This window comes from Alligator sinensis, unplaced genomic scaffold (genome assembly GCF_000455745.1).
Source record: "Alligator sinensis unplaced genomic scaffold, ASM45574v1 scaffold1204_1, whole genome shotgun sequence".
Classification (NCBI taxonomy): Eukaryota; Metazoa; Chordata; order Crocodylia; family Alligatoridae; genus Alligator; species Alligator sinensis.
The window spans coordinates 1090512-1115896 of record NW_005842412.1 but is presented as its reverse complement, the minus strand read 5'-3'; the positions used below and the strand labels follow the sequence as shown (position 1 = coordinate 1115896).

At 47.3% G+C, this 25385-nt stretch overlaps 1 protein-coding gene across 5 annotated transcripts in view; it reads left to right on the top strand.

Moving 5' to 3' along the window:
• The window catches only part of CTIF (cap binding complex dependent translation initiation factor), a 325604-nt gene that overhangs the window by 59564 nt on the left and 240655 nt on the right, over positions 1 to 25385 (top strand). For all 5 annotated transcript variants that reach the window (XM_025211551.1, XM_025211550.1, XM_014522921.2 and 2 more), the window contains exon 2: positions 23927 to 24139. In XM_025211551.1, coding sequence (XP_025067336.1) covers positions 23960 to 24139 — 180 coding nt within the window. In that variant the 5' untranslated portion in view covers positions 23927 to 23959. The remainder of the gene's footprint in view (positions 1 to 23926; positions 24140 to 25385) is intronic.

Here is a 25385-nt window from a genome sequence, read left to right as displayed (position 1 = left end):
TTTATGCTAAAGAGCAGCATTTCCCATGGAGCAAAGGCTGTGTGTCATATGCCTGCTCCACTTTTCCTTCAGAGGAAGCACATTGTGCATCCACTCCTTTACACTAGAGGAGTGTCCTGCATCTCAAGTTCACAGCAGGTGTCTTGCAAAAGTTTCCAAGCCATAATATATTGCCCAGTCTGCTTGTTGGAAAGGGATGTGCCAATAGCAAGTTTTTGGGTCTCAATGAACGGACAGTGTGTGTGTGTCAGGTGACACAAACAAATTGTATTGTGTTTTTTTTCTATTGTTAAATGTCTTGGTAGAAGTGAGTGAATCAGTAAATAGTCAATGTTTAGTTTAGTCGTGTCACAAACCTTTCCCCGAAGGAATCTCGTCCAAGAACAACATCATCTCCAGTGGTAGTGATGGTTTGGTTTGTACATCACGATGGTTATGTAGAGCGGTGCATCATCTGTCTACTGGTGGCGTTTGGGTCCGTGTTCTCCTCTTGTGGGTGTTCACGTGGTGCTGGAGAGGGAATCGATCCTCGTGAAGGTCTGTGAGCAAGGGGTGCCGGAGCAGAGGTGCAGTTTCTGCAGAAAGGCTGGACTCGTGCCCTCCCTGACATGCAGATCCCTCCTTGAACCCAGCAATGTAACAGAATACAGCACTAGATTGAAGAGCAGAGGGTAGGAAATGAACCCAGCAGAAACGCCAGAGGGACATTAGGTAGGTGGCAATAATAATAATAAGCAGTGGGTTTGTTCCTCCCTTGTTTCGGTCCTCAATCCTAGAGTTAAGGTGCTGGATTTGTGAGGTCTGTTGTACTGCTGTCCTTTCTTGACAATGTCCATCTCAAACACAAAGGTCCATCTCACCCCCGATAGAAAAGCACGGCTCTTCAGAGTGCTCCCTTCTGTCCAAGCACAGATTCCTGGTATGATAGAGACTCTCTGTTTCTAAGGGTTTTAAGAAAAACTCTCAGACCTTTCCAGTCTCTTCCCTTTCATTAATAGTCCGAGCCTGATGGTGAACCACTGCTTGAGCTAGAATAGGAATTCCTGGCTCCTATGCGTTTCACCGGCTTCCTGCTCCCATTCTACTTCCCCAATGTGGCCACTGCTCCCATCGGCCAGATTCTTCTTTGACGGACAGAAATTGTATCCCATGGCCTTTACTGAGTGCATGTCATTATTTGATTCCTCTGGGGTGTCTGCCCTTGAAAACAAACTTATTTAACCCCCCAAAATCAATATTTCTACCACACCTGAAACACAAAACAGCTGAGGTGTGCAGAAGAGGGCTTTCAGGTGTTGTCTTGGAACGCACGCGGGGCCTAATGTTTAGAAAAAGGAATAAGAAAGCTAGTAGTCCCCTTGCACATCTAATTATACCCATGAACTTTGAGTGCTGCATTGGGCATTTCTGTGCAGATAAAAGCTGGATAGATGCCTCTGTAGTTACCCTTCCCTTTTTCATGTCCTTGTAACAAGGTATTTAGCAGAATTTGTAGATTCATTGGAATCTGGCTAGCTGCCTCATGAGCATTTCTACTGTGGCCTCAAACTTGCAACCTATGGGCTGTCAACCATGCACCTGAACACCCATGCCACAACCCCTGTGTAGCCATGGATGTATGCAAAACCTCAGCTCTGACTTAGAAACAGGCCCTTAATGGGGTTGGTAGTCACTGATGATTTCATTACCTCTATAAACAGCCAGAATTTGGAGTGCCCTCAGCAAATTGGCAAATTGAGCATGGATTATATATTGCCCCTCACTCCACCCGACACCAAGCTAGTCTATATATACAGCTAAGGTCCAGTGCACACTAGGGACCATCCTGTTTGCCACCTATGCTGAGTGACACAAGTTCTCTAGTCCAATGTCCCACCATTCCTTGAGCGAGATGGAGGATTTCCATCCATGCACAGCAGCCTGCTGAAATAATTTTGTCAGTACCGTTATGCCAGCCCAACATCCGTCAGTAAAACTGTCCAGCGTGGACAAGATCTGAGCACCCTCAGAAGGGGAGAGCTCATCTTTTCCTTTTGTGTTTTAAGAAGATCATAACAGTCTAGCTGGATTTGCTTCTGTATTCTTTCCGTGCACACTTCGTGACACTTTGTGCTTATTGATGTCACCGATACATGACAGCTGCTTGGCTTCTATCATGTCACTCATGCTTCATGCATCGCCAGGTCGCAGAAACCATCCATGGGAACAGAAGGATGATGGAATAAATAAAATCTTCAGCCAGCCATGGGTAAATCTATATTCAAGAAGCCTGAGGCCAGATACATCACCAAATATTTAATAAATCTAAATGATTTCAAAACCCTGCATTAGAAATGGGTCAAATCTAGAACATGAAGGTATACATTTTCTGTATTTCCTATCCTTCAGCCTTGAAATATATTGGCTTCGGGGCAATAAATCAGATTGCTTGCAGAAACCTTGAGCGCTGCTTGCAGCTGTATTATGAAATAATGTCTGGATGGCAGAACATTTTTGATTGCTCAAACATTTTTATTTTAAATAAAATTGTGCAGCTTGTCCAATGTTGCTGACAGTTAACTCTTGCATTTTAGCCCCAGGGCAGGGATCTGCTCATCGCATCAGTAAGATGCTTAATTGTTTTAGAAGGATAATATTGCTGGTCAGTAATTGTTGGAAACCTGTTAGGTGAGGGGAAAGAAGGTATTGCTGCTAGAAGGACTCATTAAAAGGAAATGCTGGGCAGAACTTAACAACTTTAAGAACTTAACAAAATATTAACAACCATTGCAGGAGCAGGACATTGGCCGCCATTGGTCCCCCTGCTTTTCCTGTGGCAGGTTCATGTGTTATGTCTCATGTTGGTCAGGGTTGACTGTGTAGTTTTGCTATGAGGTTAGGTAATGGATTTGAATATGATGGTTTGGATAGGGGTGATCCTGTCTCAGGCAAGGGGATGGACTGCATGACCTACAGAGGTCCCTTCCAGCCCTACTTTCTATGATCCTATGAACTGCGGGATTTGAGAAGAGTAGCTAATCAATCAGAGCTGTGGTGCTTGTAGATCCTCTCCTCCCTGGGCAGTGGGACACTCTAGGTTTACTCACTTACTAGGAGAGTGACATCATTGAAAGCCTCTGGAGTGATGCTTTGTACCTGGACATCATGCCAGCCTGGGGAGAGTCCAGGATCCCAGCAGTGCAGTGTAACAAGACCATGTTATGGCCTTCTTGCCTGCGGGGCCAGACTTCTAGCTGCCCATGGGCAGAACATTCTTGGAAATCATCGAAATTAAGGGCTGGAAGGGACCTCGAAAGATCATTGAATCCAACCCCCCTGCTCTGGGCAGGAATAGTGCTCAGATCAAATGATCCCAACAAGGTGTCTGTCCAGTCTCCTCTTGAAGACTTCCAAGGTTGGGGACTGCACCACCTCCTCGGGAAGTCTTTTCCAGACTCTGGTCACCCTTACTGTAAAGAAGTTATTCCTTGCATCCAACCTCAAACCATCCTCCAGCAGTTTACGGCCATTGCTCCTTGTCCTCCCCTGCGGTGCCCCGGTGAACAGGTTTTCTCTCCACAGTCCCCCAGGGTTTTTTTTTATAAGAGTGTCATGGGAAACCATATAGACGTCCTTTCTGAAATCCAGGTAATCGACATCAACCACGTCTCCCACATCCAAGCAGTTCGTTACTTGATCGTAGAAGGAGACGAGGTTGGTCACACGCGACCTGCCTGCTATGAAACCATGTTGGCTATCCCTCAGCATCCTGCCTTCTGCCAGTCTCTCACAAATGGACTCCTTGATAATTTTTTCCAAAATGTTACCTGATATCAAGGTCAAACTGACTGGCCTATAGTTTCCTGGATCCTCCCTCCTCCCCTTCTTAAAGATTGGTACCACATTGGCCCTCTTCCAGTCTCCGGGACCTGTCCCAAGTACCACGAGTCTTCAAATACCTTTGCCAATGGTCCTGCAAGGACTCCAGCCAGTTCCCTCAGCGCTTTTGGGTGTAATCCAGTCCTGCCGACTTCAAGACATTCAGCTGCTCCAAGTGCTGCCTCACCTCATCCATCCAGTACCCGACCAGGAGGGCGACCACCATTAGTATGCAGGAACACCGACCCAAAGTATTCATTAAACATCAATACGTTTGAGCTTTTTGTTTCTTCTTCACTAAGTGGCAGCCAATAGGAAGACACTTCACTGCTTAGATCATAACTCCTTTGAGACAAGGATGGTCTTTATTTTGTAGGTGAGCAGTCCACTATTATGGTTCAGGCGTACTGAGGAGAAAACATGATTGTTTTGGGTCCCTAGAGCTGAATGCACTTGCCTTTTTTGAGCACAAGGTAAAATTGAAGGCGGTTAGCGCAGAGACCACATAACCCATTGAACAACCATGACTCCAATACATCATAGTCCCACTGCAAGCTTGGACATCGTAGCCCACTCCAATGCAAGGGGAGATGGGAGGACCATCTCCCTTCAGCATTATGACCTTCTGCCTCTATTCTCCTCTCTGTCTCCTTTTATTCCCACTCCAGAGAGGGGAAGGAGATTGAGGGGGAAAGGCACAATTTCACAGAAACTAAACCAAGTCTAGATTTTTGTTGTTGCAAAGCTTTCAGGGCAAAAGTGAAGCAATTCCAAGTCAGATTGAAATGCATAACACCTCAGTTCACAAAGGTCACTGAATGACCAGAATAGGATATCTGTCAAACTGGTCTGGACTGAAGCTGGTAACCTGGAAGTGGTGGGCTTTCTCTGAATCTCCCTTGGATTTTTCTAAGGACTTCTGTACCTTTGTTTCATTGTTGTTTAACCAGTACAGTTATACCTAGTAGCTACAGCAGTGCAAAACCCTTGTGTAGACAAACTTCACTAATGGCTACTTAGCCCCAAGTAACCAACCCAGAGTAACTAGCACTTAACTGGTGCCAGTGACAGTTTATCCTGGCATTGTATTTGTACTGGGAGTTGCAACTTCACTTGTAGGTACTCATTTATCCAGTGCAGACAAGACCTAAGGGATCTATTCTGGAAGTATAAAAATGCCTGAAAACACTTGGATGGTGTCCAGGCAATCGGGACTCATAGTAGAGATGATATTTTTTATTAGACCAACAAGATTGCCTTTTTCTCTAGACCAGTGGTTCTTAACCAGGGGTACATGAACCCTCATCGGGGTATGTGAGATATATTTCATACATTGTCCAACACAGGTCGAAGGGCCTACAAAAATTAATTTTCCATTGAAAGGGGCTATGTGAAGTCTCACTCTGAGACCAAGGGGTGCATCGACTGAAAAAGGTTCAGAACCGCTGCTCTAGACCAATACGGCTGCAATCTGGATACCTCGGATAATGTCAGTGTTTCATTTGCACCATCCCTGGGAAAGTGCAGCCCCCTCATAACTGCATAGCAGCACTAGAAATAAGTCCATAAACCCAAAGGCCAAAAGGCTAGCAAAGTGGCCTACACAGAAGCCTTGGAAGTAATAGTGTTATTCTCAGAGTACAAAATGACATTTGTTTCTATCTCTGAAATAAGACCTGCACAGGACCACATCTGCTGATTGCATAGCGCCCATGAGCATATAAAAATGTGACCCCGTGCCGTTCCACATGTGGCCTGTACTGAGACGTGGCAGATAGAGGAATCTGCCTGCAGAGGCGGTGGTATTTACTTGGCAACCGCCCTTCTGGTACAACAACTTCTGACTGGGCCTGATGCCATCTGCTAAGTGAAGAGAGAGTCCAAGCAGCTGGAGACCAACATATGCATGAAGTATTCGTGCTACAGTGACAGGCTCGTTGAAACAAGAAAAGAGCAAGATTTTCAGGCTGCCTACATTCCCAGGGACTTGATGGAGAAGTAAGAGCAGCAAGATACCCAGCTGTCAAAGGATGAGTGACTGCATGGGACTAGAGGTAGGCTGCACGTGATGTATTTAGGCCACAGCTTCCTTTCCCAGGAGGTAGAGGCGGAGCACAATCTGCTGTGACCAATTCCAGAGGACAGTCACAATTTTATATTGATCTGTCCGAGTGGCTCTGGGCTCTCTCAAAAATTGCTCCTGAACATGTTGGTGCAGCACACAGCCAGCTCTGGGCTCCTCCGCGGTGTTACTTTTGGGACATATGGCCCACAGCAAGGGAACTGGATGCTAGAAGAGGCTTGTCTAGAAAACACTAATTGATTCAACCAGACTTTTACTTCCTTTGCCTTAGATTTTAAAGGGTGAAAAACTAGTTTGTTGTTGTTGAAGTTTCATGTGCTGCTATTTTGTCCTTCTGTGACTACAGAGATAGAAATGTCTAATTGGGACTTAGATGCCATAGTTTAGGAGCCTCTATAGGGAAGTTCTTTCCAAGCTATATTTAACACAGGTCTTTCCCACCAACTATTTGGCATTTGCCTTGGATGGATGTTAATCCCTGAACGTCTGGAAGAAAAGATTGTATCATGACTTCAGTGCTTGTGATGTCATGGCTTTACTGGGTCCCTCGTCATCCACAGAGTGTTTGAGGAAATGCAGCATGAATGAGGGCTGAATTGGTCATGTCAAAGAAATCAAATAAATTCATGAAGCCGTCTGTATACATCATAATGAGGCAAAACATGGCAACTACAGCTTCTATCCCCTTCAAAGTTTATCTTCAAGTGTCTGTCTTGCTATCTGAAAAGAAAGCAGTGATGCCTGTCAACCCAGCTGGAAAGTTATGAGGAGCAGTGTTGTGTACAGTGCTTGAAGATGCACCTTGTATCTTCGCTGCAAATTAGCTTGAGTTATCTACTATTGAATTAGCTTAGGTGTTATAGGGTATTGTAGGGTGGACCAGGGTTTTGGCAGTCAGTCTAAGAAGGCATGCTAGAACTGGGGTTACCATAGAGCGGGGGTGTAAAACGTATGGCCTGTGGGCTGGATCCTGCCTGCAGAGCCCTGCCATCCAGTCTGATCAGACCCACAGCCCAGATCTGGCCCATGTGGCACAGCTGGTCAGCACAGCAGCGGTGCTGCACACAATACCCTTCCCAGCTGGACTGCACTGCATGTGGTGCCTACCCAAGGATGCATGCTGCACACAGCGCCTGCTCCAGCCAGTCTGGGATCTGCGCCCGACGCTGCACAGGTCTCAAGCTAGCTAGAGAGATTGCTGGATCAGGTATGCTGGAGAAGGGGGAGGGGGTCCGTGAGCCCGATCTAGCAACTGGACCAGTCCCACGCCACTCATCCAGCCCTTGGGGCCAGGTGAGTTTGACACCCCTGCCATAGAGAGTGCGAAAGTCAAGCCAGGTATCTGTGTGAGTCCAATATTTTCAAGGTGGGAGTTGCAACAGAATCGGGTCAGAGCAAGCTGTTAGTCCTAGCAAGAGGTCCAAGCCAGGGACAGCAGCACTCAGGACCAGGCAGGGCAGGAACAGAGCAACCTAGGACAGGAACAGGCAGGCAAGGTAGCAAGAGCAGAGACAGGCAGATCCTTGACAAGGATCCAGGCAGAACTGAGGTACAGGCTCAGGGAGGAGTCAGGCATGAACTTAGGCTAGGCAGAAGGTGCAGACAGGAATTTAGGCCAGGATCAAAGCAAAGGGTTGGTTTGGGCAAGGGTCAGGCAGGACCTAGGCAGGAGCAAGCAGGTTAGCAGGGGAGCAGGCAGCCAGGAGATGCTGCCTCTTGTGTGCTTGCTCAAGACAGATCTCTGCCAGTGCCCTAATTACCTGCAACTAGGCCTAGATGCATTACAGCTGTGCTATAATAAAACAGGACTTGGGTTCCTGTGTCCATGCTGGTTTCTGGGGGCACATCCCAAAGTCCTTAGGGCAGAGGCTGGGCTGGGCTGGGCCAAGCCACACTAGATTCTTTCCCATGAATTAAGGCTTTTTCCCTCTGTTCAGTGCGGTGAATTGGGGATAGGTGTGGCAGGACAAAGATGTTAGCCTGTACGCTGGCTAGAGAGCAGACAACACATTGTGCTTTATCCTATCCCTTTTGCTCCTGCTGACCATCTCCATCACATGAGAGTTAAGGGTTTTGTGTATGGCTGGAACTTGTGCACAACACTCACAGGTAACTTTTGCAGTGCAGACAAGGCCAGGGAGCAGCCTGGGAGTGGCAAGCATGGATTAGGATGAGTCTGCTGGAGGGTAACCCCTGCAGAGGAAACCATGTGAGGTGTATGCTCCTTTAGCCTCAGTCACCCTGGCTGCAGGAGTTCACTGTTTCCATTGAAATGCCAGGCATTTCCACCCACGTGCTAGGCCCTTACCTTGTGTATGAATTCAGTGATGACTTCCCTCCTTCCTTGGCCCCTCTCCGCACTTGGCACTCCCAGATAGCAAATGCATTCAGGCCTAGGGCTGCCTAATTGCATTCAGCGGTGTGCCAGTGGTTGATAAGAAATGGATGGTATTGTTCACACACTGACAAGTTGCAAACGGTTTGGTTGCTTTTGGCATTGTCAGTGCAAGGTTGATGATGATATTACCACTAACACCTGTCACTGTTGCTAACATATTAACTCTAAACGGGCCTGGACCTTGTGTCTGATGGAAGGATGCGGAGATGTGTTTGAAACTAGGTTACAATGGGAGCCAAATGGTGTATGCTGGTTTCCTAACCTCTTGAGATGCAGCAAGATGAACATGGGCCGACAGTGCAAGGTCACGGTCGGCAGGGCTGACCGGACCCTATTGTGCATCCACAGGTGCATCACAAGTAGGGCTAAGGAGGTGATCCTTCCCCTCTGCGCGACACTGGTCAGGTCACAGCTCGAGTACTGTGTCCAGTTCTGGGCGCTCCACTTCAAGAGGGATGTGGACAACATTGAAAGGGTCCAGAGGAGGGCCACCCGCATGATCCGGGGACAGCAGGGCAGACCCTACAATGAGAGGCTATGGGACCTGAACCTGTTCAGCCTTCACAAGAGAAGGCTGAGTGGGGACCTTGTGACCGTCTATAAACTCACTAGGGGGGACCAGAAGGGTTTTGGGGAGACCTTGTTTCCCCTAGCGCCCCCCGGAATAACAAGAAATAACGGCCACAAGTTGTTGGAGAGTAGGTTCAGATTAGACATCTGTAGGAACTACTTCACAGTTAGGGCGCCTAGGATCTGGAACCAACTTCCAAGGGAAGTGGTGCTGGTTCCTACCCTGGGGGTCTTTAAAGAGCGGCTTGATGCCTACATGGCTGGGGTCCCTTGAGCCCAGTTTCTCTCCTGCCCAGGCAGGGGGTCGGACTTGAAGATCTACAAGGTCCCTTCCCACCCGACTTCTATGATTCTATGATAAGAAATGGTTTCAGAAAGGAAAGGGGTAGTGCAGGCAGGAGGCGCTGACCAGTTTATTTATTTAGCAGTTTTGGCATATCATTTCGGCCATCTTAAGGTGATGTCATCAGCAGTGTGAAGAGCTTGAAGGCCATCAGGTAGCGTAGTAAATGGACACGAGTCAACAGTTGTGAGACGTGGTTTGAACTTGTCCACAAGGGCATTTGTTGTCATTGCAAATGTCCCATTTGTATCGGCTTGAGGCACAGTGACCTTGTCCAGTTCAAAAATAGTTGAGAAGAGCCCAATAATGGCTTGGCCAGTTAAATCCTGATTTACCGACTGTACGATCAGCCCCCTCTGGCCCTGCTGGTGCCCCTCACTCCCCCCCTGCCCCCGAGCTCTCCTAGCCCTTTTGGTTGCCCTCGCCTCCCACCCACAGCCCCCTACCCCCAGCTGGAGGTAGCAGCTGCTGGAATGGAGCCCGGCTTCCCTCCGTTGCCTGCCTGCTATGGGCTGGGGGTGGGGCTGTGGTTCCCTGTGCAGGCAGGAGAGGACACGTCACCAGGGCAGTGTGGAGCTCACAGTGGTAATGAGCTTCCCCACACAGCCCTGCTGTTCTCTGCTGTGTTGGGTTGCACCCGCTGAGCTGCAGAGGCCCCAGGGAAGACAGCAGGTCAGGAGCCCGAGCCCGCAGTGGGCAACCCATGCCCACCCCACGCATAGATCTGCAGGTTGCCCCCCCCCGAAGTGCACACAGCGGCAGGGAGTCAGCGCCCCCCGACCCCCAGATGAGCCGCCCATGGCCCCATCCTGCTCCCAGCCACACATTGCCTCTCCAGGCCCCAAGCCCCATGCACTGCCCGCCTGGGCAGCATCCCCAACCCCAGCCCTGCCCAGCTCCCTCCCTCCCTCCCTCCCTATGGGGTCCTCAATCCCCTCCCTCCCCGCTTACCTGCGGGAGCTGCTCTCCAGGCTGCCTGGGGCCATGTGCGTATGCATGCACATGGCACCCCCCACCTGACCGCCCTCCTCCTGCTCCCCACGGCCCCTTGCAGGTTGGAGCTCTGCCAGCAAGCAGAGAGCTCTTTGCAAAACTGCAAAACCTATGAGTTTCTCCATTAAAATGAAAAATCTGTGTTTTCCTTGGGTAAAGGGGAAATCTGTGTTTTTTTCCATTTTTCCCATGGAAAACCCATATCCCTAGACATAACCCACAGAATACTGGGATTTGTTGATATGACAAACCATTGAAGAGGGTCATTGTTTTCTCTCTTCTCTTTCTGCTTGTATGGAACAGATCTGTGCTTCAATTAATATTAATGATTTGCACTTGTAGAGATTTTCTCATCTGAATATTCATATCTTTCTAATGCCTGAAAATGTGCTACGTGCTTCATAGGAAACATTAGGAAGAGAGTGTCCAGCTCCAGAGGGCTTCCAACCGAAATGACTGATGTAACCAGCTTACTTAATAAAAAACAGGTTGCAAGACAAAGAACCTGGAAAAGAGAGAGGTTGCAGGTTTATTGTGATTTAGCATGTAGGGAGCCAAGTCAGGGACCGTGCTGCGCAAGCAGATAAGTAAAGGACAGACACAAAGAGCTTGTATGATGCCATAGCTGCTTAGTTTAGGAAGGCGCCATGCCTCCTGCTGGTTCAAATTATTATTTTTAAACACATTCATTTATAGGTCTTTGTTTTTACCAGTGATTTGAGTGAGGTGAGATTAGAGGTCTTCAAGCATTTTAGTTTGAAGGCTGACTATGGATTGTTCCAAACTACCCACTTGAACCATTTTGTAATTAGGGAACAGAGATTGAGATCATGATGCTGTTTTGCAGAGAAGGAAAATGAAAGCTAGAAAAGCTGCTGTAACCAAAGTGACTTAACCAAAGGCCACGTTGCAAACCAGTGAGAGACAATTCTCATTTGGGATCTCTACTTGGTAGACTAGCCCACGCATAGGATGAGTAGCCAGTAGGTAGCATCAGCCTCCATTTTATCCAACATTTTGCCCGATAAGCCATCATATCAATTAAGTATAACTCTGATTTGGGTGACAGCATGGTAATGCATATAGAATTAGAAGGCTCTTCCAACTTATTTACTTACCAGTATGGATATATATTGTATTTGTTTGTTCTCTTGCAGCTGCTAAAAGCAGCCAATACGTAGTGCACGTGGAGATTTAATTGTTCCCCGAGTAATAGATTGTGGCTGTAAACTTAGGAGAGGGAAGAGAAGGTTTAGCCTTGCTTTAGCCCCACATCAGTCTGGAATGGTAAGTCTCTTGACAGGTTGAGATGAATTGATTTAGACTTTATTGGCTGCTTGCTATGATGTCAGAGCCTTGCCTGGGTGCGTCTACACAAGACTCATCAAGCATAGTAGATTAGTTCCACTGAGCATTAGTGTGGCAGGTAAAACCCATGCTAATGCACAGTAAAATTAGTCTACTGTGCATTAGTGTTACAAAAAAGTGTGCCGGTGCTACTGTGCACGAGCACCGATTATGGCTTGTTGTTAGCCTCTGTAATTACAAGTACTAAACTCAATGCACTGTCATTATGGTGCATTAATTAATGTGTAGACGCTCCCCATCTTTAATTTTACCTCCTTCCAAAGGGATTGGTCAGGAAGAATGCACTACAGCTGGACTTGCCACATATATATCCTCTTGTCCTCTCTAAGCAATGGGTGGCTTGACATGGTGCACCCAGGGAGTGAATTCCCAAATTCCAGTCTCCTGCTAAGAAGGACGCTGTCATTGTTAGGCATGAAATGAATATGGCTCCAAGGGGCTATGGAGCCTGGAACACACCAGATTGGGGGACCAGCAGTGCGTGCGTGTGTGTGGTCAGTGCGTGGGGTGTTTCAGAACAGGTACAGTGTGCATAAAGCAAAACCAAATCCATCAGCTGGAAGGTCCCAGTCAAAACAAAATACCAGCTAAGAGGCAGTTAGGGTGTTCATTGCTGGCAAAAGGCATCTAGGTGAAACATCAGACAAGGCATGGCCTGGACCCATACTTTTGTTGGCTCTGGGAGAGGGGATGTTTAGCAAACTACTGCCGCTTCTCTGCAAGTCCCTGAAATGACTGAACAATTTCCTGTACCCTGCGTGCCACAGAGCAGTGAGAATTGTGGACGGGCTAGCCAGTCAGGCCACAGGCGCATGGTGCTGAATTATGGTGCTGTCATCTCCTCCCACAAGTGAGAGTGAATCATCACCTGGGATCCTGGTTTTCTCTGTTTAAAAATCCAAAATTTTCTGATTACGCCCCCCCTTTCCAGGTTTTTCCGTGATTAAAATGAAACACCACTACATATATAGGTATGAACTGCACGCTATCTTTTTTATATATTTACAATTTTAAAGCAATTTGGAAGCCTACCAGTGCCCTAATCACTATAATAAAACAAATTCTAAATACTTATAAGCCTTGGTGTTTGATTTTTGGGGGTTTTTTATCATGGAAAATCAGAGCTCCTCCTGCCCCCTTCTCTCACCAGGACACAGGTCCGGCTGCAGCGGTCCCCTCTGTTGCTTTGTGGTGCTGAGCAGCCCTGATATGCCAATGCCCCTCACCCTCCTCAGCCTTGTTGGTGCACCTCACTCTCAACCCACAGCCCCCCATCCCCACCAGTGCCCCTCACTCCCGACCTACAGGCCCCCACCCCCAGCCCAGTTGGTGCCCCTTACTCCTGACACACTGCCCACCATGCCCAGACCCCAGCTGCCAGTGTGAGGCAGGGGGTGTACCCAACCATAGGTGATGCATCAGAGGGGCATGGGGGGGGACATATGCCCCCCCAGATTTGTGCACCCACAGTGAGAATGGGGCTGCAGCCTGGCTAAACCAGCATGGGCAGGAGCTGACTTTGTGGCCCAGCAGGTGGGACCCGGTGCGGGAGGGTGGAGCAGGATGGCAAGACTGCCGCACCACCACCAGTGCAAGGAGTAACCAATCGGAGATTTGCGCTGCCTTTACCTCCTCTCGCTGCAGCCACTCACGCACTGGGCCACAGCTCTACCCTGCCACCATAGCCTGACTACCACCGCTGCTGCTACTGCTTCTCTGAGGCTGCCCATGCTGCCTCCCCACCCCACCTCACCTCCAGGGTAGAGCTGCAGCCTGGAGCATGAGCAGCTGCAGCAGAAGGAGGTGAGGGCAGCGCACTCCCCTGCCCGCCTCCCAGTACTCCTTGCAGTGCTTTTGGTGTGGGGTTCCTGGCAGCAGCAGCAAGTCTCGTCACCCTGCTCTGCCTTCCTGCGCTGGGTCTCACCTCAGTCATAGAGGTGGCTCCTGCCCATGCTGGTCTGGCCAGATTTTAACGGTGCACAAATCTGGGGGGGCACATGCCCCCTTACCTCCACCAATGTGTTGCCTATACACCCCTGCCCCCCCACACTTCACCTATGCCCTCCCATAGACTTACCTGTAGGGAGCTGCAGGAGCTGCTCTCCACCATGCTACCTGGCTGTCATGTGCATGTGTGCACACACACGCTCACGTGGTGCGCCCTGTCTGCAATCACCCTTCTCCCACTCCTAGCAGCCCTAAGCAGCCCCTTGCTGGCTCAAACTCTGCCAGCCCGCAAGGGGAAGCCCACCGCTTCCTGTGTTTTTCTCCTTTAGAGGAAAAAAATCCATGTTTTCCCATGGGCAACAGAAAACCTGGTTTCCTGGTTATCACAGCCCCTGTCCTAAAGAGGTTGGGATCTAAAGGTCCTGATGGGTCTCGTGTCCCTCCCTGTGACTTACCATTGATTCTGAAAGGGTGATATTGTAGTTGGTTGCCTCATAAGGTGATAGTTCTGTAAGATCTTCTGCCCATCCTTTCCGAGTTGCTCACTGATTTGTCATCTGCTTGTACTTCCACACTTTTGAGGCTGTGTGTTATGGCCCTGATCCTCTCTGCAAGCTGGATGCATTTCTACTCACAGTGTATCATCCAGGCTTTCTGTTTAACAATTGGTAGTAATGAGCTGGAGGACTCACTGGTGAGAAGCTGTATCTAAGGCAGGGGTGGGCAAAATGCAGCCTGGGGGCTGGATGCGGCCCGCCAGGCCATTCTGTCCAGCTTGTGGGGCCGCTAAAAAATTTAGAAAATGAATATTTATCTGCCCTGGGCTGCCTGTCATGCAGCCCTTGATGGCTTGCCAAAACTCAGTAAGCGGCCCTCTGCCCAAAATAATTGCCCGCCCCAATCTAAGGGTTGAACGCAGGGTTTGAAATAAGGAAGGTCAAAGCACAATTGGAGTTGTAGCTATCAAGGGAGGTGAAGAGTAACAAAAAGGATTTCTACAAGTATGTCAACAACAAGAGGAATATCAGGGAAATTGTGGGTCCTTTAGTAGATGGGGGGGAAACCTAGTGACGGAGGATGTGGAAAAAGCTGAAGTGCTCAATGCCTTTTTTACTTCCATCTTCACAGGCCAGGGCAGCTCCTGGACTACTGCACTGGGCAGCACAGTTTGGGGAGGAGGTGAACAGCCAACTGTGGCGAAAGAACAGGTTAGGGACAGTGTAGAAAAGCTGGATGTGTACAAGTTAATGGGGCTGGATGGGATGCACCTGAGTGTTGAGGGAGTTAGCTGACATGGTTGCAAAGCTGCTGGCCACCATCTTTGAAAACTCATGACAATTGGAAGAGGTCCCGGATGATTGGAAAAGGACAAATATAGTGCCCATCTTTAAGAAGGGAAAGAAAGAGGATCCGGGGAACTACAGACCAGTCAGCTTCACCTCTGTTCCTGGAAAAATCATGGAGCAGATCCTTGAGGAATCCATTTCTAAGCACTTGGAGAAGAAGGTGATTAGGAACAGTCAGCATGGAGTCACCCGGGCAAGTCATGCCTGACCAACCTGACTGCCTTCTACGATGAGATGACTGGCTCTATGGATGTGGGAAGAGCAGTGGACATGATATACCTTGACTTTAACAAGGCTTTTGAAATGGTCTCCCACAAGAGTCTCACAAGCAAGCTAAGGAAGTACGGGTTGGATGAATGGACTGCAAGGTGGATAGAAAACTGGTTGGATTATTGGGCACAATGGGTAGTAATCAATGCCTTGATGTCTAGTTGGCAGCCATTATCAAGTGGAGTGCCTCAGGAGTTTGTCCCGGGGCTGGTTTTGTTCAATGTTCTCATCAGTGACCTGGAAGATGGGATGGAGTGCACCCTCAGCAAGATTGCAAATGACACCAAGCTGGGGGTAGTAGTGGATACACTGGAGTGTAGGGCTAGGATTCGGAGAGACCTTGACAAGTTGGAGGATTGGACCAAAATAAATCTCATGAGGTTGAATAAAGACATGTGCAAAGTCCTGCACTTAGGATGGAGCAATCCCAGGCACCAGTACAGGCTGGGGACTGACTGGCTGGGCAGCAGCTCTACAGAAAAGGACCTGGGGGTTACAATGGACAAGAAGATAAATATGAGCCAACCATGTATCTGTGTTGTGAAGAAGGCTAATGGCATACTGGGCTGCATTAGTAGGAGCGTTGCCAGCAGATTGAGTGACGTGATGATTCCCCTCTATTCAGCACTGGTGAGGCCATATGTAGAGTACTGTGTCCAGTTTTGGGCCCCCCGGTACAAAAAGGATGTGGACAAATGGGAGAGAATTCAGTGGAGGACAGAGAAAATGATTAGAGGGTTGAGGAACATGACTTCTGATGAGAGGTTTAGGAAACTGGGCTTATTTAGTCTGGAGAAGAGAAGACCGAGAGGGGATTTAATAGGAGCCTTCAACTACCTGAAGGGGGGTTCCAAAGAGGATGGAACTGGACTGGTCTTAGTGGTGACAGATGACAGAACAAGGAGCAATGGGCTCAGAGAAGTTTAGGTTAGGTATTAGGAAAAACGTTCTCACTAGGAGGGCACTAAAACAGTGGAACAGGTTACCCAGAGAGGTCGGGGAATCTTCATCCTTGAAGGTTTCCAAGACCTGACTAGACAAAGGTTTGGCCGGGATGATCTAGTTGGGGCTGGTCCTGCTTTGAGCAGGGGGTTGGACTCGATGACCCTCCAAGGTCCTTTCCAACCCTAACTTCCTATGATTCTGTTATTCTAAATCATTTCATCCTTTATTATGAGCCTTAGCATCCTAGGCAAGGAGCTAGCATGTGACACCTATCTGCATAACAAGCTTTTTTGACAATCTGGGCACATTTTGGAATGGTTCAACGAGCATGCGATGTCCTTATGCCAAAACTGTTCCTTCTGAGCTGACTCGGGTTGAAGCCCAGAATTGTTCAGAAGTGGCAGATAAGACGTAGCTCGGGAGCTGGAAACGGCAGAAGTTGAGAGCAGCATTTTATTTTCCTTTTTTCAGATGGTATTGAACTGGCTTAACATTTTACTTGATAATTTCATACGTGTCTGGAAAGAGACAGTAAGTATTAATTTCTAGCTAACAGGCTGGTGAATTAAATCTCGTGGAAAGGCTGTACAGTGTGTGTGGGGGAAGAAGGAGATGCCCGTTTCTTCTAATTAATAACCAGCAGGACGAAATATGAGGTACTGTAAAAGCCTGATTCAAACCCACTGCAATCAATGGGAAGATCTTGTCGGCATCACTGGGCTTTGGATCAGGTTCTGTGGGATCAGACATACCGTAATTTCTCGCATACAGCACGGCCCGGAATATAACACACGTTGCTTTTCAAAGGCAAAACAAAGGAAAAAAGACCTTTCCTTGTAGTAAGTAACTAAGTAGACGCAGCCAGGGAGCTGAGCCTGCTCATGTTTCTGCTCCCTGTGGATTACTCCAGATTTTACCGGCAATTTCACCCACAAGCTGCAAAATCTGCACTTACTGTATTTTTTGCATATATTGCCCGCTCCAACTTCCAGCAGCTGTTTTTTGGGACAAAGGTGTATGTACTATGTGAAAAATATGGTAAGTATTCTGAATGTAAGGTCTGAAGGTGTTTCACAATTGGTTAGTACTAGTACATGTGTTCGCTCATTATGACAATATGAGTGTGACGTCGTATGCAAATGTCATAATGCTTTGCCCTTGACAAATGAGAGACTATAGCCAATCAATGAGACACTTTTGTAGTGTACTGGCATGACTTCATTTCCAAATCCATCTCTTCCTGTTTGGTTTTATTCTCAGCTCTGCCTTGATTTGCTGTTTGACTTCAGTCGAGTCATTTTGGCCCCTGAATAAGTGGCCTTATTTGCAGAGGTGCTGAGCATTTCTGACTCTCACTGACTTGGGCTCTGGTAATCAGGTCATTTGTGTGGGTGCTTAGTTTTAGTTGGCACATTTAGATTGCATGAATGTAAGTGTCTTCCTCAGTCATGCAGACCATGGGATACATCCAGGCAGAGTCAGGACCCTTCTTTAATCGCTTAAACAACAGCTGGTGTGAATGCAGAAGCTATGATAGCAGACAGCTGGTCTCTTTGTTTTTTTCAGGAAACAACATAGCTGGAGTAATTGCTGGATCTGTGGAAGATGGCAATTGGCTTACTGGGTTGGTCCAGTACTTCTAATCCAGTGTCTGTCCGTGACAGCGATCAGTACATCTTGTGCCCTGAAGCCTTTTTATCCCATCTAATAATGTAACCGTGGCTGCTCTCGTTATGCCCATAAAGGTCTGTCCCTTTTCAGGATCCTGGTAGGATCTTAGACTCGGTGATCTCCTGTGGCAGTAAGTGCAAAATGTCAGGGTGCCGAAGCTCCTGCAAAATGATTTCATCTTAAATTAGGTTTGCTTTTTTCAAACATGGTTTGGCTCCTTCAGAGTAAAGGCAGCGTGCTTCTGGCAAGAGAGCGTCCTTTAAAATACTTAGGACGCAGTCTGCTAGTAGCATCGTAGATTTAAATCTCTGTCAGCTTTTCCATTTATAAACCCAGGTTGTCAAAGGATTAAAACTCAGGTGGCAAACTGCTCGCCATGCAGTCCCGTAATAAAGGAAGATGCCTGGCTATGGATAGGACTTCCCTTTATGCTGCCAAATTAAGTTGATGTGTGCAGTGGGAAATGTTAGTCTCTTTGTGAGTTTGCAGTAAGTGTGTGCATGTGCATCCATTTTTGTGGCATGGGGCTTGGGAGGAGACAGGGAAGTGCTTTCCTGCAGAAGCTTGTGGAGGTTTTGTTTTAAATAGGACTTGGGCTCTTTCTATAATCTGCTATTAGACGTTGTCCAAGGGACACTTAACAGTTCCTACAAACGTAACTACTATATATGAGAGTAGTTTCTCCTTTACTGAAAGGCGAAAGACCTGGGGAAAGCCGGCAGATTGGGAATCAACTAGTCAGGGTGAGCGGCGAAGAAACACTTTGACACTGCAGGGTGAATTTGGACTGGCAGATTGTAATAGCTCAAGCTGAAATTTACTGTGATTAATACTGCTCTCCTTTCAAAAGCAGGCTCTTTAATGATAAGTGGTTGGGACCTGACTCTTAAATCTCCTTGCTTAGTACTTCCAGAAGCATACTGGCCAGTGATAAAGGGGTGGTGTACATTTATTCAGCAGTAATTGAAAAACTGATCTGCCTCATTTACAAAGCAAGTACTGGCCTTGCCTAGCTTGATGGTGTTAATTGGTATGGCCTCATGTACATTGATACAACAATCTATGTATCTTAGCCATCAACTTGGAGGGCAGGGTTTCCAGCTGCTGATTGCAGTGGGATGGAGCTCAGAGTGTATTATATCTAGTCAGCAGCAAGCAGTGGGCGATCTGTATGCACGCGATACTATATGACTGTACAGTACATAGGCACAGCTAAGCTGGTTGCAGACAGCACTTGCCAGCTGCAGCCTTAACTCTGAATTTCCTAGTTAAGCATCCAGCAGAGCCCTTGACATGCTAAGAGACATCTTTAGAAGAAAGCTTGTAGCTGAATGTAGCAGCATGTTGGTGACAAACCAGAAGATCTCAAAAAGATCATGTTCTGTACAAGAAGGCAGAGTCGAGTCACTTGGATGATATAATTGATACACGATGAATCTTAATTGGGCACGTTCCATCCTGCGCTGGCATATTTTTAAAGTCGTGTATTTTTAATGTGAAGATCTGCCTCTAGCTCTATACTCACTTGAGCCTTCAAACCACCTCTTTTCTGTGGGTGCCTATACACATCATGGGTTTTAATCCTCATTAAATTAAATAGGTTTATACAATTTAAACTTGTTTATTTTGGAGCGTCGCATCTGTGTTTACACATACTAGGCTTTCGAACAAATTAAGCCAGGTCCCTGGCTGGCGTCACAGGAGAGCGGAATGGTCCAGCGCTGCCCCACATCCACCCCATGCCTGTGCCTTGCCATGTAGCTGTGGAAGCAGGGAGCCGGCAAACCACACAAGAAAAAAAAAAAGCAATTTGAAGGGGTGAGCTACAAAAAAGTTGCAGCGCCATCTGGTGAACAAAGAGGCTCATTACACATTTTTTAGTGCCTTTGTGTTTGCACACGGTGAATCCGTGGATGCGATGCTTTAATTCCTGGTGAGCCAAGCTAAGCTACATCCAAGGTGTTTTAGTTTAATGCACAAGAAAGCCTTTTAAAGTGTCAGGAAATCCCACTTATGCAAACACACGCAGTTGCAGTGCTTGAAAGGGCAAAAATTGTGGTGTATACATGAGCCCCAAGTGTTGAATATAAAGATAAGAACTTTTAAGAACTCCCATGCAGTTCTTGTCTGATAGCATTCAACACCTAAGAGTCTCAGGTCCCAGAGGTGTCTATTATGCTTCAGGCTACTCTATTTCAGGGGTGAATATGGTATGAAGCTACTCTATTTCAGGGGCGGGCTCCATGTGTGGCATGTGGCAGATTGGGAAGGGGACAGGCATTACAATGGCAGATATGGCAGCAAGTAGAAAGCAGAGCATCAGATCAAGCTGGGAGAACCGAGAAAGAAGCAGAAAGCAGAGCAGTGGATTGGGCAGGAGAAAAGGATCAAAGTGGCACTCAAGGAGGATACAGAGCTAATTTGTGGCACCTGCCAAAAAGATTGCCCCCACTTTTCTGTTTATGTCATCCCTGCTGCTGATGCACCTCCTTGCAGTGAATGCATTTTGGCATCCTATGTTCAGGAACATCTCCCGTTCCAGTGACTGGAGCTCTGAGTTAGGGAACAAACGGCGGTGGGCATTAGAAACCAGTTTGACTATCTGGAAACAAAGACAAGAGGTCGTTAACATGCAAACTCTCAAAACTAATCCAGAATGGACAGAGGGCAAGAAACAAGGTGGAAAGGGATGTGACTTTCATTGGATCAAAGGGAGCAAATGCAAACCAAGATTCAAGTGACAAGAGATGAGACTTGGAGAGCAAGGTGTGGACTGCAGGTAGAGGGGAGGGAATGGGTGTAAACTTGGAGAGCACTGTGACTGTAGCATGTTGGAGCCTGGCTGCCCCTTTCTTGTACCTCTGGTGTGGTTCAGAGAAGCATATGGAGAGACGGAAGGAGTGCAAGTAGAAAGGGAACAAGCAGATGCAGAGAGAGGGCATGTTAATACTGTTTGCTGTGGCAGCAGCTTGTGGAGCCCTAGCTTTAAGCCCGCTATCCTGGGCAGATCTAGCAGGGAAACTACAGCAGAATGACACCGAGTACAGGTTCATGCTCACTCTCAAATATCTGTCAAGATTTTCAAGTGTTTTTTTGCAACCCATGCAGAACTGTCATGGTTAAAGGGACACCTGAGCTGACTTATTTAAAGCTAACAGAGATATGTCTAACTATACTGCAGGCAAGGCCACGGCTGCCACATCACCCCATTGCCACCAGAAGAACTTAAGCGAAATACTGTTTATGTAATGAAACAATAATCAATGTACATCCCTGACATGGGGCATGAAAGCAAAAGTTGTACCCGCCTCGTCACAGAGGTGGCCGCATAAACGTGCACATGTCAGCATTGCTTATTCCTATATGACAGAGGAATATAACAAGGTAGACAGGACAGGCATAAGAACCACTAATGTTGGTGTATCTGCACCCTCATAGATTAAGTTATTAAGAACCCTCCGATCTTTCGAGGTCCCTTCCAGCTCTTAATTGCTATGATTAATTTCTATGATGACATGGTTATACTGGTGCAAAGGCTGCGTAGCCCAGGCCTGTGTCCCCTGCTGCTGCAGTCACTGCAGTGTAGGCACTCCCATGTCTCGCATGCCCTCTAACAGGCACTGCAGGGGAGTGGCTGCTGCATGGTGTATTTCTTGCCTTCCAGACTGAAAGCAGATTCTCTCTGAAAACAGCTTTCATGGCCTCTTGTTGGTCTTGGGGAAAGCAGACGCAAAAAAGGAGCCAGCCTTGTGCAGGCAGGTAGAGGGCATGAACAGACTTTCAGAGCATGCAAAGCCTGAGCCAATTTAGGCATGCAAGGAGAAGACAGAGAGGACTGGCCTTCCTGGCATGGATGGCAGAGCTGGGTATAACAAAGATGCTTTCTGGGTTGCATAACATAAGACTTGGCAAAGACATTATTGCTTTGTCACATTAACACCTGCTTCTTCAATAGCACTCTTCATCCATATATCTCGTAGTGCTTTACAGGGAAAGTCAGGAGAAATATGATGGGAAAAGTGAGGGACAGAGGTCAAGGTCATCCATCAGGACAGTAGCAGAGCTGGGAGTAGGATCTCAGGTTTCCCACATCCATTTTAATCACGGTGAAGTTAACCTGTGCAGTTGACTCTCGGAAAAGGTGGCCTAGAATAATCCCGGCCATTAATCACATTCCTATCAGTGCTCTGTGTTGGTACTTCAGTCTTGATAGCCAGCAGGATTCAAGAAGTTTCCCTCATTGCACCTGCCTTTTGTGTTGTGGCTCTCTCAAGGGAACAGGTGTTTCACCTTGTGGTAAATGAGTCCCCAGGATTAGATGGACTGTGTCGTCCAGTGGGGCAAGGCTTGCTCCATTCAGTAAGACAATTAAAGCGAGATGTCTCTGTATGCAGGAAGAGAGGATCTGTTCTATCTGCAGTTCATTCAGAGGAGATCCATCATAGTGTCTAACAGGCAAGTCAGGAAATCATGGAAATTATTCACGAATGTTGGTTCATCGTCCAGAAAATGGAACAAGCTGCTATGGGAAGTTGTGGGATCTCCTTCTGTAGAGATTTTCAAGAGGCAAAAGGCAAGTCCTCTCTGAGACGGTTGAGAAATAGTGTCTTGTCTGTGTCATGGTTAGACTGGATAACCCTTGAGGTCCCTTATGTGACCCTATGATTGGAAAGGGAAAGGGAAAGCCCCAACCTCAGATTAAATACATGGCTACCTGTGGGAATTTCCTTTCAGATTTGGATTAAAGGTGTGCCGTAGAAAGGCTGAATACACTTTATTCCTCACCACATGGAACAAGTAGATTTGATCTGGGATTGGAGCTGGGTGTCCCAGACTCGCACTGGTGTGACTGGGAGCTGGGGGCAGTTAGAAGGATCTAGCTCAGGCCACCCAGAAGGACCGGGTGAGATATTGCCTGTAAAGACTTTCTCTGTACACAGCACATTGCTTTGCTCCTAGCACCATTCAAGGTGCATAAATTCAGGCTAAGTAATGAGATCCCAACATATACTGCTTCCCTGGTGTCTCCAGCAAGCTGGATCATGCAGAAAATGTCTTTTTCTCCTCCTGTCTGGTATGATATATGTTTTTAGCAGCTATAAACTCTTAACACAAATAACCTGACATGACCTTTCTGTTCCATTGCACTGTGACCCCCCTGCTAGCTGGGTCATTTAAAAGCACAGGTGCTAACTCCTAATTTCTTTTGGTACTACCAGCCCATCCATTATTTACCAGTTTATCCTCTCCATGTACCCCTCACCTTCCTGTTTGCCCCTCTCAGCTGTTACCCCATCCCTCTGTCCGCAGCGCAGCTAGAATAATGCTGAGGATGTGCTTTATTGCGTGTTTCTGTTAGGTTTACCGCAGACTGTTTTCACCATCATAGCAAAGTAAACTTCGTCACCATTCACTTTTCTTGGATCCATGGGCATTAAGAGTTAAATTGTGCCAGATGGCATGGAAATGTGTTTGTATTACCAAACAGCCTAATTATGGACTGGGACCCCCCCGCCCCAAGACACTTCACACAGAACAAAAATAAAGCCTCGGCCTCCAAGAGCTTACAATCTGAGTGCAAGACAAGTGATGACAAATGGGTCCAGACAGTTGGGGAATACAGTTGGAAAAAAGGAGAGGTGTGGATATGTTTTTAATATGCATGTTTTGGAGACTTTCTTCCCATGGTATTGGACTTCAGAGCTGTCCCTTCTCCGTTATAAGCAGCCCTGTTGGGCCCTGGCAATTGCCTTCAGTGCCCACTTGCAGAGAATAAAACTCTATCTTTTGCTTTATGTGCTTCTCTCACTTGCTAGGGGTGTCCTTGGCAGTCGGAGGCCTCCAGACTTACGTTCTCTCTTAGGCCAACAGTCATACTCACGGGCATTGGAAACTCGGATGCAGGCGACAAAAGGGACAGTTCCTGCTAACCAGCATGGCAGGGCTATGATGCGCCTTTGCCATAACCCAGCCTCTTTTGGGTAGTTAAAGGATAATTGGAAAAATAAAAAAGACACTCTGTTTGTGATGAATTCCTAAGGTAGACCCCAGTTGTTCACATGTTCATAATGCAATTGCAAGCCTGCCAAACATTATGAATTGAGAAATGAATTGGTCTTGTCTCTCTTTCCCAGGCTCCCTCCATCCTCAGTTCCTCTCCTGGAGTGATGGAAAACTCCTCTGTGGCATCTGCCTCCTCTGAGGCAGGGAGTAGTCGATCTCAGGAAATTGAAGAGCTGGAGAGATTCATCGACAGTTATGTCCTTGAGTACCAAGTCCAAGGGCTGCTGACTGACAAAACAGAAGGGGACGGAGAGAGCGAGAAAACACAGTCCAATATCTCTCAGGTTAGTGGAGGATGCGATTCAAAAATGAGGCTTTTCACTGAGATGCTAAAGTCACAGAGGAGCTGGTTTAAATTGTGTCCTGTGATCCAGCAGATGAACTGGCAGCCTTGAAGGCTTACATTTTGCTAGGCAGGCTTCTGCAGATCTTGGCAGGACTGGCAGAAATAAGGCAGAGGCTGTACATTGGATTTGAGGCAGCTTTTTTGTTCATCTGAATATCAGAACTCCAGATGGTTCATAATGATCTCTGGTCAGCTGTGTTTCCACTAAATGTTTCTAAAATAGCTCGAAATGTCTGACTGCAGGAGAAACCTTTATGACTTTCAGTTTGAAATGAAAGGAAAGTCTGTGCTCAGATACAGACTTGCATACTGGGTGTGGAGGGCTGGAGTTTCTGCTGTGATAAAACTGATGACTGGGATGGGAATTGCAGGGAGGACGAGGGAAATGTGCACCTGGGAAAGAGGGCAGCTAGCTTGTGTGGCACCACCTGGCAGTCTGCTGTTCTTGTGGATTTGTTGTTTGCTCGGTGGTGCAAATGTGTACTCTGTTAAGCCACAGAGATGTGTAAGAGAGCACTATCTGGTCCCATATCGTTCTGGTCTTCCCTCTAGCCCTTCCACCACCAGCGAAATCCCAGAGGCCTGGAAGGACTATTTACTCATGACCAGGCCTGGGCCATGCCACAGTGATGTGATGATCATCAATCATCAATCAATCATGATGATCATCCCTCATCATTTTTGTAATGAGCTGAGAAATGCATATTAGATCTTAAAAGCCCGTGCAGCCTTGGTTCACATGCATGGCTTCCACTGGTATTCGTAAGAAACTAATACATTGATTAATTATTAAGACCATTGAATAGTGCAGAAATCTCTCTAACTGAACATGGACAGCTGACACTCACTCAGTAACCTGCAAACTTATTTCAAAATTGCAAATGCAGCTAAGAATCCTAATGAACTGTGTGCTTTGGAAAGCTGTAAAGACTCAGGTTATTAAGGGATGCTCTAGGACTGTCTTTAGTAGAGGGTACAATTAGGATTAATGGGATATAATCTTTAGCGTGGATGAGTCAGGCCGAATTAGGAAAATGATGGGTTGGAGCGGTGTTATAGCTGCGATGGGAATATGTGAGGAGCAAGGATTTTGGGGGGTAATGTCTTTTTATGGAACCAACTAAATAGTTGGGACAGCTGCGGGACAAGCTTTCAGGAACAAAACACCCTTTCTCGGGAAAGAG